The 17,094-nt window shown below is 41.8% G+C and overlaps 1 protein-coding gene across 1 annotated transcript in view; it reads left to right on the forward strand.

The window, feature by feature from the left end:
* Positions 1–4,667: 4,667 nt before the first annotated feature.
* The window catches only part of LOC119543922 (aldehyde oxidase-like), an 87,579-nt gene continuing 75,152 nt past the window's right edge, over positions 4,668–17,094 (forward strand). Inside the window, exons 1-2 of the mRNA XM_037848812.1 lie at positions 4,668–5,086; positions 10,426–10,483. Coding sequence (XP_037704740.1) covers positions 5,030–5,086; positions 10,426–10,483 — 115 coding nt within the window. The 5' untranslated portion in view covers positions 4,668–5,029. The remainder of the gene's footprint in view (positions 5,087–10,425; positions 10,484–17,094) is intronic.

Raw genomic sequence — 17,094 nt, forward strand, 5'->3', positions numbered from 1 at the left:
CTGCCTCAGCCTCAGTTTCTCACAGTGAACAAAGTTCTGTTTTCCCACCATGACAAGGGTGACTTTCAGTCCCCATGTCCCTCAGACAGTTTAACTCCAGGCAGCCTTTGCTGGTTTCTCATCCTAGAGTCTAGTGGTCCTGAAGCTTCAGCCCCAGCTCATCACTGTGTTTCCACAGAGGAAGAAATGAAGATTTAGAGAGTGTAAGTCATTATCCCAAGGTCACACAGCTAGCACATGGCCAATTGACACACGCAGGCCTGAGACATCCAGAGCATACGTTCGGAACTGCTCTGCTACAGTGGACTACGGTCCGTCTCCCCTTCTGACGATGAGCGATGTCCTAGTGGACTCTGTGGCCTGGGAGGCAATGCCTGTGCTCAGCACATGGGTGCTGAACTGATTTGAACTATTAGAACTTTGGGTTAAGTTCCAAATTTTCATTAAGACAGTGACTTGCCAGCAGCCTCCTTCCCTCAGACCCAGACCTGCACGCCCTCTTGTTGGAAGCCACGGCTGCAAGGTGACTTCTAGGAGGTTTTCAAGTATTGGAGTCTGTTGCCAGAAGAAATAGGAATAAAATGTTGGTGGCTTTCTATCTGAGGATATCCTACCACAAATGGAAATCCATTATACACAATTCTTCTGTAACTTATCCTAATTATGCCTTGGTATATTGTGGATAAATTGAATGATGATTTGCTATTTGGGATGGTTTATTCCCCACTTCGTTCAAAACCTGGAATTATTGTGGTATCATAAAAAGAGTGTGGAATTTAGAGTCAAAAACTATGTTTTTGAGTCTTCGCTCCACCACTTAATAATTGTAACTTTGATCAGGTTATTTAACCTCTCTGAGCCTTAGCCTCCTTCCCTAACTCCTCATTCTAAATGGGAACAACAATAATAATACCTCAATCATGGAGTTGTTTTGAAGATTAATCAAGTAATGTACTAGAAAGTTCTTTGCTAATTGCAAAGTGGTGAACAAATGTTGGTTGTAAACAAAAGCAAATTTGTAGTTGTATTAGTTAGGGTTCTCTAGGGAAACAGAATCAACAAGGGATATCTATAATATAAGATTTTATAAAGGTGTCTCACGCAACTGGGTATGCACGAGTCCAAATTCCATAGGGCAGGCAGCAAACTGGGAACTCCAGTGAAGATGTTCAATGAACTCCTCAGGCAGTGAACTTGCAACTTTGATGAACGTGTTCGATGAACTCCTCAGGAACGAACTGGTGACTTTGATGAACTCCTCAGGAAATGCTTCACTGGTTAGCCAAAGAAGAAGTGAAGGTCCTCTATCTGTCTCGCTTAAAAGTCTTCAACTGATTGGATTAAATCCAACTGATTGCATTCTCTCATTGTAGAAGACACACTCTTCCTTGATATAATCAGTCACAGCTGCAGCCAATTAACTGATGATTTAATAAAGCAGCATTCTGGTAAAGAAATAGGTACAGAACAGCAGTTTTTGTCTGTTTACTAGCTCTGTTGGAGGAAGGACTGAGTTCTAGAGCTCCCTACTCTGCCATCTTCCCTGGAAGTTCCCATCTGTTGTTTGACTTTATTTGGTGTTTTACAGATCAGGGACAGCTGAATTTATTTGTAAGAGGAAGTAAATGATATCCAAGAGAATCTAAGATGGTGGCTAGGAGAGATAGGGCAAAAAAGCACCTCCATGAAAAATATTAGATAAAATCCAGAAAGTGACCCAGAACACCAGTTCCAGTGATGCACCAGCTGGACAAGGTCTGCTAAATCCACAGGGACTGTGCACTTGGTGAAACCAGGAGTCTGCATTCTGAAAGGAGTGAGTAAGCCTGCTGAATATCTGGCAGCCACGGTGCGGTGTGGGGCAACTGTGGGTTGGTGTTTGGAAATGGACTAGTTCTTTTTTAAAAAACCCAAAAGCAGCTGCAGATATGGCAGTGAGAACTGCACAGTGAAGCCTGGCAGGAATGGGCTGTGGGAACGCCTCAATATCTGGCATGAAAGATAGCCTTTCACTCACGCGCTGCTAATTGTCTCGAAGCGAGGAAGGCAGAGGTAAGTCAAAACCAGAAAATAACCAGACCCTTTGCAGCCATCTTCCCAGCAGGCTGGGAATGTTCCTGCCCAATGCCAACACCACAGCCCAGAGCCGTGCCAAAATACCCAGTGTGACAGGAAGTTTTTCCAGCAACACACACACATGCCAAAATATCGGGTATGGAAAATAGCCTTTCACACACCCACAGCTAATTGTCTGGGAGCTGGGAAGGTGGAGCTGTGCGAAAAGGGGGAAATTAACATGCCCAATACAGCCATCCTCATAGCAAGCTGGGAACACACCTACGCGTCCTGGCAGCCCAGAACTTCCCTTAGGGGAGGCGCGCACTTGGGATGTAGCTCAGCCTTCCCTTAGCAGAGGCCTTAGAAGGGCAGGGCTTGGAAGAGGAACCCACTCGGAAATCCCAGGGACCATACGCCAATACCAAGGACTTGTGGGTCAGCAGCAGAGACAATCTGTGGCGAGAATGAAATGAAGGTTTAGACTCTTGCAACAGCCTTAAATCTCCAGGAACACCTGGGAGGTTGGATTATTAAAGCTGCCCTCCTTCCCTAACTGCTCAGACACACACCCCACATTCAGGGTGGAAAGCACCAACAACACACCCAAAATTGGTGCACCAACTGGACCACAAGAATCAGACCCCCACACACCTCACAGACAAAGTTGGGGAGAACTGACTTGTGGGGAATAGGTGGCTTGCGGATGCCATCTGCTGGTTAGTTAGAGAAAGTACACGCCACCAAGCTGTAGATCTGACAAATTAGAGATTAGACTTTGAAAAATCCTACATATCTGAAAAGAACCCTATCAAGTAATGCAAATGCCAAGAGGCCAAACAAAGAAAAAAAACAAAAAACAGAAACTTTTAAAGTGTATGAAAAAAACAGACAATATGGATAACCCAAACCCAAACAACCAAATCAAAAGATGAGAGGAGACACAGTACTTGGAGCAATTAATCAAAGAACTAAAGACAAACAACAAGAGCATGGCACAGGATATAAAGGACATGAAGAAGACCCTAGAAGAGAAATAAGAAATTGCAAGAGTAAATAAAAAAATAGATGATCTTATGGAATAAAAGAAATTGGTGACCAAATTTAAAAGATTCTGGATACTCATAGTACAAGACTAGAAGAAGCTGAACAATGAATCAGTGACCCTGAGGACCACGGAATGGAAAATGAAAGAAGAAAAGAAAGAATGGGGAAAAAAATTGAAAACATTGAAATGCACCTCAGGGATATGATAAAACATCCAAGTATAAGACTCACTGGTGTCCCAGAAGGGGAAGGGAAGGGTAAAGGTCTAGAAACGTATTCAAAGAAATTGCTGGGGAAAACTTCCCAAACCTTCTACACAATATAAATACACAAAGCATAAATACCCAGTGAAGTCCAAATAGAATAAATCCAAATAAACCCACTCCAACACATATCCTGATCAGAGAAGGACCAAGTCCTGAAAGCAGGAAGAGAAAAGCAACTCACCACATACAAAGGAAACAACATAAGACTAAGTAGTGACTACTCAGAAGCCACCATGGAGGCAAGAAGGCAGTGGCATGACATATTTAAAATTCTGAGAGAGAAAAATTCCCAACCAAGAATACTTTATCCAGGAAAGTGCTCCTTCAAATTTGAGAGAGAGCTTAAATTTTTCAGAGACAAACAAATGCTGAGAGATTTTGCTAATAAAAGACCTGCGCTACTTCAGATACTAAAGGGAGCCCTGCTGACAGAGAAACAAAGAAAGGAGAGAGAGAGAGATGGAGAAAGGTTCAGTACTAAAGAGATTCAATATTGGTGCATTAAAGGACACTGAGAGAGAGGGAAAATATATATCTGACAAACATAAACCAAAGGATAGGATGGCTGATTCAAGAAATGCCTTCACAGTAATAACATTGAATGTTAAAGGATTAAAATCCCCAATTAAAAGGTATAGATCGGCAGAATGGATCAAAAAAGTTTGTTGATAGTTATTAAAGCTCAGCGAGGAGGATGGGCTATAGTTGTGCTCTTCACTTTTATGTACCAGTATTGGAGATTTTCACAATGAAATTTTTGTGTTTACATAGAATGACAAGGGAAAGTGTTTTAGATGTGTTAAGTGAAAAAAGGTCTACAAAAATAAGTTTGATCCCATTTGAGTTTTTAAAAGATGTTAAGAGTGCAGATTTTTTTGATGGAAAGACACACCCGAAAAGTTAGTGGTAAATTCTGAAGTGTGGGCTTGCAAATAATTTTCAGTTCCACACTTTTGGTCTTTTGCAAATTTTATTTATATAAAAGTTTTCCAAGATAGTCTACATTTAATCTGTTGATATTTACTGGGTAAACTTTCTTGATATCTGGGTAAACTGTGAAGTGATGAGACTTGTTTTTAAAGTTTATCTCTACAAGTTCCTTCTTGATTTTAAAAGGTTTGAATAATTACTTCTAAAGCTGTAAATTCTAAAACCATCTGTTGTCCTTAAGTTCTTTCTGTGGGCCCTTGCAATGTGTTTACTAAGCACTGGAATGCAGCACGCCTAGTCCTAGGGGAGGTAAAAGCTGTTTCCAACCTTCCCAGACTTAAAATCTAACTGGGAAGCCACCTCGATTACATAAGACGGCCAGAGACACCACTGGACCGTATATGAGTAAGAAGCAGGAGAGACTGTCACAGATGCTGAGTGCCTCAGCAGGGGAAATGAAGGGGTCTTCACCGAATGATTTCAGTCCAGAGAGAGTGTTCTAGAGGCGTCCGCCCAAGTAGAGTTTTTCCTGCAAACAAGCTCACTGAACGTTGGATCATAACCAGGTCTTTCTTCATCGGGGTTGTTGGCTGCACTTGAGGCTCCCGCAATCCCCTCCCTACTCGCCTGCTCGGCGCCCTTTGGCGACTTCTGGGAAGCGCCGCCTCCTCTCAGGGGACTTCTCGGTCTCCCCGAGCCCCGCAGTCTGACCCGCGCAGACCCGCTCCAGCATGGCTGAGGCAGTGCACGCCGCGACGGAGCTGCTCTTCTACGTGAACGGCCACAAGGTGAGCGCGCCCGCGGGGCCGCCGGGAGGAGGGGCCCTTCTCCTTCATCTTGTGGTGCCTGTGGCACTAATTCACACAGCTGGGCTTTTTGGTTTGGAAGCAGGTTTGCCTTTGCATTCCCACCTCCACCCCCGAGGGCAGGTAAAGGATGTGTTTTCAGGGACTGCTTTAGATCTTTGGACCCTCACCTTCCTGATGTTCCCTTTTCATCTTCTTCCAAGGCCCACCGGCTGATTATTTTTAGACAAACAAGGATTCAAATCCAGTTCTAACTTTTATTGGAACAAACTGACTTCTCAGTGGCTCAGTTCCTCTGATAAGACTTCCTTTATAGAGTGGTTATGAGCATGCAATCTCTTTCTTTGTTGAGGGCCTTCTCCATGCCAGGCAATGTACCAAGCACAGAAGATAATCAAGAGCACAGAACAGGCAATAAATGTGTCAATAAGTGTGCAAATGCATAATATTAGGTAGTGATAAGTGCTAGAATAAAAAATAAAGCAGAGTGGCGGGAGAGAGGAGAAGGCTGCTACTTTAGATGAGATGAATAAGTTCAGGCAAGGCCTCTCTGCAAGGATGACATTTGAGTGGTGACCAGGATGAAGTGAGAAAGCAGGGATGCAATTATCTGGAAGAAGAATGTCCCAGGCAGAGGGAATGTTGCTTAGAGGATAGCAAAGAAGTGGGTGGGGCTGGAGCACAGGGAGTGAGGGGCTTGAGATGAGCCAGGGGCCTGAGTGTACTAGGGCTTTGTATGCCATGGTAAGGGTTTTGCTTAAATGGGTAACAGGAGTCTAACGTCTCCCACTCTCCCCTCCTCCCTCTACTGCTCACAAGTGAACCACAGATTTTGGAAATAATGTCTAGTGTTTTTACTCTGTTGTTTTTTAAAGTACATCATGTAAATATAGATATGCAAGTTCTTGTCTGTGGTCCTGGTTTATTGATGGCTCTTTTGTCAAGTACACTCTGGAGATGTTGATTCAGTTTTGCAATTACCTGATTGAAAGAAATACTCTCATTCTTTCTCTTCCCCTCCATTCTAAATTCTGTTAGGTATGTGCTTCAATGCTGCAAAGAGAGCCTTATGGCTACATGTTTGGATTAAAGTAAAGTTTCTGGTTCAGAAGATGAGAGACTGTTCAGAAAATTGAGAGGGAGAAACCATCTGTGAAGGGGGGCCTTGAGGTCAAAACATGACCACTGGGAATAAAAATTTGCTTTTGAAAAGGAAACTTAGAAGTCATTTGGGAGACTAGCTGACATGGCACTTCTGGTCTGTGCAGATCCCCTTAGGTCACTGAAAGGGGTCATCAGGCAGGAACTAAGGCCATTGGAGGGAAGGTCACTGCCACTTGACCAGGGACCAAGTTGCAGAGAGATTTCAAAAGCCATTTGCTCCACCAGGGACCCTAGAAAAACAGAGGACTCATTTAGCATGGAGTTGATGGAGAAGGAGCCCATAAATAAAGTACAGCACAGATTCCAGTCTCTAACCTCAACAAAGGGACTGAAAGGAGCATGTCATTCCATGAGGCGGTGAGGCATAGAGATTAAGAGTGTGGGCTTTGGAGGCAGACAGGCATAGGTTTGAATCCTGCCCTATCTGCTCTGCCACTCAGCAGCTCTGGGGCCTTCAGCAAGTTGCATAATACCTCCAGGCCTCAGTTTTCCCCTCTGCAAAATGGGCTAATAGTAATACCTTATCCCATGGCATTGGGGTGAAGATGAAATTCCATGAAGAGGGCTGAGGGAGATGCTTGGTATACAGTAAGGGCTTCGTATGTGGAGAAGATGGTTAGCACCTGGGCTGAAAAATAATCTGCTACATGTGTAAGGCCAGAACCTGACCAGGGGTTCAAGGTGTCATGAAGTAATCATCACGCATTATTTGCTTAACAAACATTAGGATCTTGGTATTAGTGCAGGAATCTGGAAGGAGCTGTCCATTGGCTTATTGTTTCCTGGGGTCCTTAGTTTGCAGTGGTGAGAGGAAATTTCTGGACGACTAGAAGGGCTGGAATGATTCAGAGAAAAGTGACAGAGGTGGACACAGCTTAGGCAGGAAGAAACAAAAATCAAAATGAATTTAAAGTCACCTGAAGGAGGTCAACTCACCAGCTCTCCTCTCTGGCTCCTTCTCTACCCTGAGGCCACTGTGGATTGTTCTTCTCTACTGGCCATTTACTGTGGAATGCACATCTTTTGTCTCTTTCCCTCTGCCTCCCAGCTTCATTCTTTTACACTTTCCTCTCTCCCTTCTTTAATGTCCTTCCTTTCACCCCCTTTTGCCTCCTCATTATCTTTTTTCTTTCCATCTCTGCATTACGTCTGGCAGAGCCGAGCCCCCATTCCCACCTCCAGGCCCTATTCACCAGCCCTGCCCAGAGGAAAGTGGTTTCTAAACCTTGTGCAATGTGAACTTGAAATTTCCCAAAGCAGCCCAGGGATATGCAAAGGTGTAGACTCTGCCTTGAACACCCAGAGCTGTACTGAAACAAGTACATGCAAGGGCCTGACCCAAGAATTGGCATCATCTCCCCAAACCAGAGTCAGTGAGAATAACTCTATTCCCTACTCCCCACCTTGTGCCCCAGCCACCATCTTCATACTGACCTCCCTGTGTCACTCCAAGAGCTTCCAGTACAGGGTGCATGCTAGATTGCTGCTCCCAGTACCCTCCTCTGACTATGTCACCCACCAAGTCAAGAAAAATAAACACATTTCAAGCTAATGACAGTTTGAGCGAGACTCCAACCTCTTGAAGCACCTTCTGGAACAAATAACCAAACAAGCAAGGTTTGCTTCCTTCTGTTTATTCCTTTCTCAAATACGTAAATATCCCTCAAGCCGAAAATGTTATTCTTTGCTATCTAAGCTTCCCAGATCCTCACTCTCCATTAAAGTTGGGCTTCTGTGGATTTGTCACCATGAATATTAATTAGGATCAGTTTCAGCTGCAGATGGTATAAAATCCCAACTAACAGTGGTTCAAAAAAGATAAAAGCCATTTTTTCTTTTACATACAGAATATCTGGGCATTAACATTCTGGGGTTGGTGTAAACACTTCATGATATCATCTGTGACCCAGTTTTCTCCTCTGCTACCATTAATGTGTTGCCTCATGGCCTAAGATGGTTGCCGAAGCTCTAACTATTACATCCCTATTCATGGCAGCAGGAAGGAAGAGAGGGAGAATACATGCTGGGATACACAACCAGCAGCATCTGCAACTGAAGACTTCTCTGTTTTTTACTCCTATTTAGATGTGAGTCCCAGTCATGAGAAATCATCCCTCCCTCTTTGTTCTCATAGCAAATTGTACATTTTGTGTTGAAGTCATTCATTTAATTCACATTTGTTATGTCCCTATAATATATTCCCAGCACTTAGCTTAATGTTTGACAGAAAGAAGAACAACAGAAGGTGGTATCTCAACAACAGTGGTGTTTCTCAGAATCAGGAGAGGCTGATACATACACAAGTAATTATGATACCATAATTAGATGTGCTATAAAAGAGGTATGGACAATGGTTGTGGGAACATAGAGAAGTATGGCTACTTGGAATAGGGCATGGAGTGGAGAAGGGTATCTTAGGAAGAGGCTCTCCCCATAGGAGAGCACATTAGAGCAGGGTACCACATGGACAAGAGAGGGAGGCTTTCCAGGCAGAAGGAACCCATGTGCAGATGCACTGAAAGGTAAAAAGCCTTGTGCTGCTGGGACCTGACCATTTGCCCATGTGGCTGGAGTGAAAGATACATGGATGGGGTGGCCCAGGATGATCAGGGCAGTTTATCAAAGAGGGCTTGTAGTCTATGCCAAGGAGTTGAACTTCTTCTGGGTACTCCAGGGATTCTTGGCTACTAATTTTCATAAGATTCATTTAAAGATGCAAAATTCCTGGTTTCCTCTGCCAGAAAATCTGATTCATTAGGGTTTCAGTTTAAGAAGAACCCACATAATTCAGGAATTCCCAGGATGACAGTTCAGCAGTCAGATTTTTAGGCAGGCACTGGGGATGAGCAGACTTGGATTTCAGAGCAGTTACTCCAGCAGTGGTGTAAGAGGTGGGATGGAGGGTGCTGAGAGTGGAGACAGGGAGACCTGTTTGGCAGCTATTGTACTAGTTCTGGCCAGAGATGATAAGGTTTAATTCTGGGTAGTGTCCGTAAGAATGAAGGGTGTTTAGAGAATCATTTTGGAAGTGTAAATGGCAAAACTTGGTGACACTGATTGTGGTAGACTGAAAGAAAGAAAACGTTGAAAATAGCTCAGGCTTTGAAGCTTAGATGACCTAGTAGTTGGTGAGGCTACTCAACCAGTTAGGAGAAAGAAGGGAAGGAGTAAGTCTGGGAAATAAAATCAAGAGTTTCATTTGAGAGTCAGTTGAGTTTGGAGGTGTTTGGTGTCGGTGCTCCACATTTTTCCCTATATTGCAGCATACACATGGACACACACACACAATCACATCTCAGTAGATTGCAGTGTCCTGTAGGCAAAGCTCAGACCTTGGTAATTGGCATATCCCTCACATTGCTGGGCAGATGGCCACTTAGAATTGAGGAGGAACCAGCCATAGAATAAGCATAACATGATGAAAGATGCATTTGGCTTCTGAAATTGTGAAGCAAATCATACTTCTGTTTGTTCTATGGTGTAGAAGAAACAGCAAAATTCTAGGTAAAGAGAGAGAGAAAACATGATGACTTTGGAAAACATAACCAAGCATGAAATTTCCTCCGTGCCATCTCTCAGGCGCTGCTGTCCTATGGCTGTACTGCTAGGCTGCCCATGCAGAATTGCTCTGGAGGGTCCTTGCTTGCACAGCTTTGCATCATTTGGCATCCTTCATTTCTTTGATTTGGGGACCATAGTTGATTACTATCTTATTTGAACATGATAAATGTGTTTTTTTTTTTAAGCTGTTTCAATTTCTCAGAGGCTATTCCAGTCCATCAGCTTCTCTCTCTCTTTCTCCTCCCTTCTTTCCTACTTATGTCTTTTCCCTCACCTGCTTTAGCATTGCTTAGGAGAAGCTGGACAGGAGTCACCAGTGTCCCTGTTAGTAGAAACAACTGCTGGCTTGAAGAACAGTGATTACCAGACCAAGGACAGCGGCACAGAGGCGGTGGGGCTCACGATCTAGACTTTGCACTTAAGAAAGGTGATTTGTGTAACATAGATATTCCATAAATGTTAAATTAGGTTGAAATACGAGTAGAAGTATTAATCCATGTGCATTTTCCTCAAAACAACATGAGACTACCAATATGAAAATCACACTAGCTCTCTCAATTTGTCTGCATAACTCTTTATTTTTCCCTCTGGCGAAGGTGATAGAGAAGAACGCCGATCCTGAAGTGATGCTGTTACCATATCTGAGGAAAAAGCGTATCCTTTTCTTTGCACTGAATGTGTGTGTCTGTGTGTGTATATATCTGATGTGTCATTTTTTAGAGATGATATTTCAAATATCTTTTTGGAACCATACAGAGACGTATTTCCTGTAATATATACTATTATAGGCATATGTTCTTTGAGAAAGTACTGAAGTTTAGTGTAGGCAATGCACAATTGTGGCTGTCAGAAGAACCAAGTTCTTTAAACTCTTCTGTTTTGGCACTAAACAGATGGTATCAAATGGGGAAACTAGCGATGAGAATTAAAGCAATGAATGTTAAAAGAGCTTAATTAAGCATCTTTTAGAACTAAGAGTCATAATATTTACACTCACTTTAAGCACTACTCTGCAAGCCCATGAGAAAAATTGGGCAGAGAAATCTCTTGAAATGAAAGTAAAAGAAAAATGGAGAAACTAACCTTGAAATTGCTCCCTAAAAAAAACTTTCTAAATAAGAGTCATCTATGGAATGGATTCCTAACCTGCTGTGCAGGAACTCCAGTGGGCTTCCAGAGGTCTTTAGACCCTATTAAATTATATGCAAAATTTTGTGATAATGGGAGTCTGTGCTTTTTTTTTTCCTGGGGAGAATGAAATTTCCAAAAGAGTACATAACTCAAAAAACATTAGTGAGAGGCAGGGCAAGATGGTGGATTGGTGAGGTGTATGTTTTAGTTACTCCTCCAGGGAAGTAGGTAGAAAGCCAGGAAGTGCGTGGACTGGATGCCGCAGAGCAATATGACTTTGGGCATACTTCATACAACACTCATGAAAACGTGGAACTGCTGAGATCAGCGAAATCTGTAAGTTTTTGCAGCCAGGGGCCCCGCGCCCCTCCCTGCCAGGCTCAGTCCCGTGGGAGGAGGGGCCGTCAGCGCTGGGAAGAAGGGAGAACTGCAGTGGCAGCTCTTATTGGAAACTCATTTTACTCATCCAAACTCCAATCATAGATAGACTGAGACCAGACACCAGAGAATTTGGGAGCAGCCAGCCCGGCAGAGAGGAGATAGGGATAGCAAAAACAGCAAGAAAAACCCAAAAATAAAAGCGGCGGCTTTTTGGAGTTCTGGTGAACATAGAAAGGGGAAGGGCAGAGCTCAGGCCCTGAGGCTCATGTGCAAATCCTGAAGAAAAACCAATCTCTCTGCCCTCTGGACCTTTCCTTAATGGCCCTCTGCTTTGTCTCTTAGCATTTCAATAACCCATTAGATCTGCGAGGAGGGCCTTTTTTTTTAATCTTTTTTTCTTTTTCTAAAACAATTACTCTAAAAAGCCCGATACAGAAAGCCTCAATGATTTTCAATTTGGGCAGGTCAAGACAAGAGCAGAACTAAGAGAGCTCTGAGACAAAAGGCAATAATTCAGTGTCTGATAAAATTCACTAAACACCACAACTTCCCAAGAAAAGGGGGCATCCTCTCACAGCCATCATCCTGTTGGACAGGAAACACTCCTGCCCATCGCCAGCCCCATAGCCCAGAGCTGCCCCAGACAACCCAGTGTGACAGAAGTGCTTAAAATAACACACGCACTCCAGAAAATTGGGCGTGGACATTAGCTTTCCCTGCACCCTCAGCTGGTTGTCCCAGAGTTGGGAAGGCAGAGCAGTGTGAATTAACATGCCCCATTCAGCCATCATTTCATCAGACTGGGAGCCTCCCTACACAGCCCTGCAGCCCAGAACTGCCCTGGGGGGACGGCACTCACCTGTGACATAGTACAGTCATCCCTCAACAGAGGACCAGGGGGTGCATGGCCTGGAAGAGGGACCCACTCTCAAGTCTCAGGGGCCATATGCCAATACCAAGGACTTGTGGGTCAGTGGTAGAGACAACCTGTGGCAGGACTGAACTGAAGGATTAGACTATTGCAACAGCTTTAAAACTCCAGGAACACCAGGGATATTTGATTGTTAGAGCTGCACCACCCCCCCTCCCGACTACCCAGACACACGCCCCATATACAGGGAGGCCAACACCAACTACACACGCAAGCTTGGTACACCAATTGGACCCCACAAGAGTCACTCCCCCACTCACCACAAAGACAAAGTGGGGGAGAACTGGCTTGAGGGGAACAGGTGTCTCGTGGATGCCACCTGCTGGTTAGTTAGAGAAAGTATACTCCACGAAGCTGTAGATCTCAAAAATTAGAGATAAGGATTTCAATCAGTCTACAAATCCTAAAAGAACCCTGTCAAGTTAAGCAAATTCCAAGAGCCCCAAAACAAAAGAAAATTTTAAAGCATATGGAAAAAACAGACGATATGGATAACCCAAGCCCAAGCATCCAAATCAAAAGATCAGAGGAGACACAGTACCTGGAGCAATTAATCAAACAACTAAAGATGAACGATGAGACTATGGCATGGGATATAAAGGACATGAAGAAGAGCATGGCACAGGATATAAAGGACATCAAGAAGACCCTAGAAGAGCATAAGGAAGACATTGCAAGACTAAATAAAAAAATAGATGATTTTATGGAAATTAAAGAAACTGTTGACCAAATTAAAAGGATTCTGGATACTCATAGTACAAGACTAGAGGAAGTTGGACAATGAATCAGTGACCTGGAAGATGACACAATGGAAAATGAAAGCACAAAAGAAAGAATGGGGAAAAAATCAAAAAATCAAAAACATCAAAATGGACCTCAGGGATATAAAATGTCCAAATATAAGATTCATTGGTGTTCCAGAAGGGAAGAGAAGGGTAAAGGTCTAGGAAGAGTATTCAAAGAAATTGTTGGGGAAAACTTCCCAAATCTTCTAAACACCATAAATACACAAATCATAAATGCCCAGCGAACTCCAAATAGAATAAATCCAAATAAACCCACTCTGAGACATATTCTGATCACACTGTCAAATACGGAAGAGAAGGAGCAAGTTCTGAAAGCAGCACGAGAAAAGCAATTCACCACATACAAAGGAAACAGCATAAGACTAAGTAGTGACTACTCAGCAGCCATCATGGAGGTGAGAAGGCAGTGGCATGACATATTTAAAATTCCGAGAGAGAAAAATTTCCAACCAAGAATACTTTATCTAGCAAAGCTCTCCTTCAAATTTGAGGGAGAGCTTAAATTATTCAGAGACAAAGAAATGCTGAGAGAATTTGCTAACAAGAGACCCGCCGTACTGGAGATACTAAAGGGAGCCGTACAAACAGAGAAACAAAGAAAGGAGAGAGAGACATGGAGAAAGGTTCAGTACTAAAGAGATTCAGTATGCGTACATTAAAGGATATTAATAGAGAGAGGAAAAAATATATATGACAATCATAAACCAAAGGATAAGATGGCTGATTCAAGAAATGCCTTCACAGTTATAACTTTGAATGTAAATGGGTTAAACTCCCCAGTTAAAAGATACAGATTCACAGAATGGATAAAAAAAAATGAACCATCAATATATTGCATACAAGAGACTCATTTTAGACACAGGGACACAAAGAAATTCAAAGTGAAAGGATGGAAAAAAGTATTTCATGCAAGCTACAGCCAAAAGAAAGCAGGTGTAGCAATTTTAATCTCAGATAAAATAGACTTTAAATGCAGGGATGTTTCTTGAGACAAAGAAGGCCACTACATACTAATAAAAGGGGCAATTCAACAAGAAGAAATAACAATCATAAATGTATACGCACCCAATCAAGGTGCCACAAAATACATGAGAGAAACACTGGCAAAACTAAAGGAAGCAATTGATGTTTCCACAATAATTGTGGGAGACATCAACACATCACTCTCTCCTATAGATAGATCAACCAGACAGAAGACCAATAAGGAAACTGAGAACCTAAACAATCTGAGAAATGAATGGGATTTAATAGACACATATAGAACATTACATCCCAAATCACCGGGATACACATTCTTCTCTAGTGCTCATGGAACTTTCTCCAGAATAGGTCATATGCTGGGACATAAAACAAGGCTCAATAAATTAAAAAAGATTGAAATTATTCAAAGCACATTCTCTGACCACAATGGAATACAATTAGAAGCCAATAACCATCAGAGACTTAGAAAATTCACAAATACCTGGAAGTTAAACAACACACTCCCAAACAATCAGTGGGTTAAAGAAGAAATAGCAAGAGAAAATTGCTAAATATGTAGAGACGAATGAAAATGAGAAGACAACATACCAAAACCTATGGGTTGCAGCAAAAGCAGTACTGAGTGGGAAATTTATAGCACTAAATGCATATATTACAAAGGAATAAAGAGCCAAAATCAAATAACTAATGGATCAGCTGAAGAAGCTAGAAAATGAATAGCAAACCAATCCTAAACCAAGTAGAAGAAAAGAAATAACAAGGATTAAAGCAGAAATAAATGACATAGAGAACAAAAAACAATAGGGAGGATAAATAACACCAAAAGTTGTTTCTTTGAGAAGATCAACAAGATTGAAAAGCCCCTAGCTAGACTGACAAAATCAAAAAGAGAGAAGGCCCAGAGAAACAAAATAATGAATGAGAAAGGTGACATTACTGCGGATCCTGAAGAAATTAAAAAAATTATAAGAGGATACTATGAACAACTGTGTGGTAACAAACTGGATAATGTAGAGGAAATGGACAACTTCTTGGAAACATATGAACAACCTAGACTGACCAGAGAAGAAACAGAAGACCTCAACCAACCAATCTCAAGCAAAGAGATCCAATTAGTCATCAAAAAGCTTCCCACAAATAAATGCCCAGGGCCAGATGGCTTCATAGGGGAATTCTACCAAACTTTCCAAAAAGAACTGACACCAATCTTACTTAAACTCTTTTAAAACATTGAAGAAAATGACACACTACCTAACTCATTTTATGAAGCTAACATCAATCTAATACCAAAACCAGCAAAGATGCTACAAAAATGGAAAACTACTGGCCAATCTCCCTAATGAATATAGATGCAAAAATCCTCAACAAAATACTTGCAAATTGAATCCAAAGACACATTAAAAAAATCATACACCATGACCAAGTGGGGTTCATTCCAGGCATGCAAGGATGGATCAACATAAGAAAATCAATCAATGTATTACAACACATTAACAAATTAAAAGGGAAAAATCAAATGATCATCTCAATAGATGCTGAAAAAGCATTCGACAAAATCCAACATCCCTTTTTGATAAAAACACTTCAGAAGATAGGAATTGAAGGAAACTTCCTCAATATGATAAAGAGCATATATGAAAAACCCACAGCCAGCATAGTACTCAATGGTGAGAGACTGAAAGCCTTCCCTCTAAGATCAGGAACAAGACAGGGATGCCCACTATCACCACTGTTATTCAGCATTGTGCTGGAAGTGCTAGCCTGGGAAATCCGGCAAGACAAAGAAATAAAAGGCATCCAAATTGGAAAGGAAGAAGTAAAACTGTCATTGTTTGCAGATGATATGATCTTATATCTGGAAAACCCTGAGAAATCGACAATACAGCTATTAGAGCTCATAAACAAATTTAGCAAAGTAGCGGGATACAAGATTAATGCACATAAGTCAGTAATATTTCTAATGCTAGAAATGAACGAAGTGAAGAGAAACTCAAGTAAAAGATACCATTTTCAGTATCAACTAAAAAAATCAAATACCTAGGAATGAACTTAACCAAAGATGTAAAAGACCTATACAAAGAAAACTACATAACTCTACTAAAAGAAATAGAAGGGGACCTTAAAAGATGGAAAAAATATTCCATGTTCATGGATAGGAAGGCTAAATGTCATTAAGATGTCAGTTCTAGCCAAACTCATCTACAGATTCAGTGCAAACCCAATCAAAATTCCAACAAACTACTTTGCAGACTTGGAAAAGCAAGTAATCAAATTTATTTGGGAAGGGAAGATGCCTCGAATTGCTAAAGACACTCTAAAAAAGAAAAACGAACTGGGAGAACTTACACTCCCTTACTTTGAAGCTTATTATAAAGCCACAGTTGTCAAAACAGCATGGTACTGGCACAAAGATAGACATATTGATTAATGGAATTGAATTGAGAATTCAGAGATAGACCCCCAGATCTATGACCGACTGATCTTTAATAAGGCCCCCAAGGTCACTGAACTGGGTCATAATGGTCTTTTCAACAAATGGGGCTGGGAGAGTTGGATATACATATCCAAAAGAATGAAAGAGGACCCCTACCTCACCCCCTACACAAAAATAAACTCAAAATGGATCAAAGATCTCAAGACAAAAGAAAGTACCATAAAACTCCTAGAAGATAATGTAGGGAAACATCTTCAAGACCTTGTATTAGGCGACGACTTCCTAGACTTTATACCGAAAGCACAAGCAACAAAAGGAAAAATAGATAAACAGGAACTCCTCAAGCTTAGAAGTTTCTGCACCTCAAAGGAATTTGTCAAAAAGGTAAAGAGGCAGCCAATTCAATGGGAAAAAATTTTTGGAAACCATGTATCTGACAAAAGACTGGTATCTTGCATATATAAAGGAATCCTACAACTCAATGACGATAGTACAGACAGCCCAATTATGAAATGGGCAAAAGATATGAAAAGACAGTTTTCTGAAGAGGAAATACAAATGGCCAAGAAACTCATGAAAAAATGTTTGGCTTCACTAGCTA

The sequence above is a fragment of the Choloepus didactylus genome, chromosome 9, assembly GCF_015220235.1.
Source record: "Choloepus didactylus isolate mChoDid1 chromosome 9, mChoDid1.pri, whole genome shotgun sequence".
Taxonomy (NCBI): domain Eukaryota; kingdom Metazoa; phylum Chordata; class Mammalia; order Pilosa; family Megalonychidae; genus Choloepus; species Choloepus didactylus.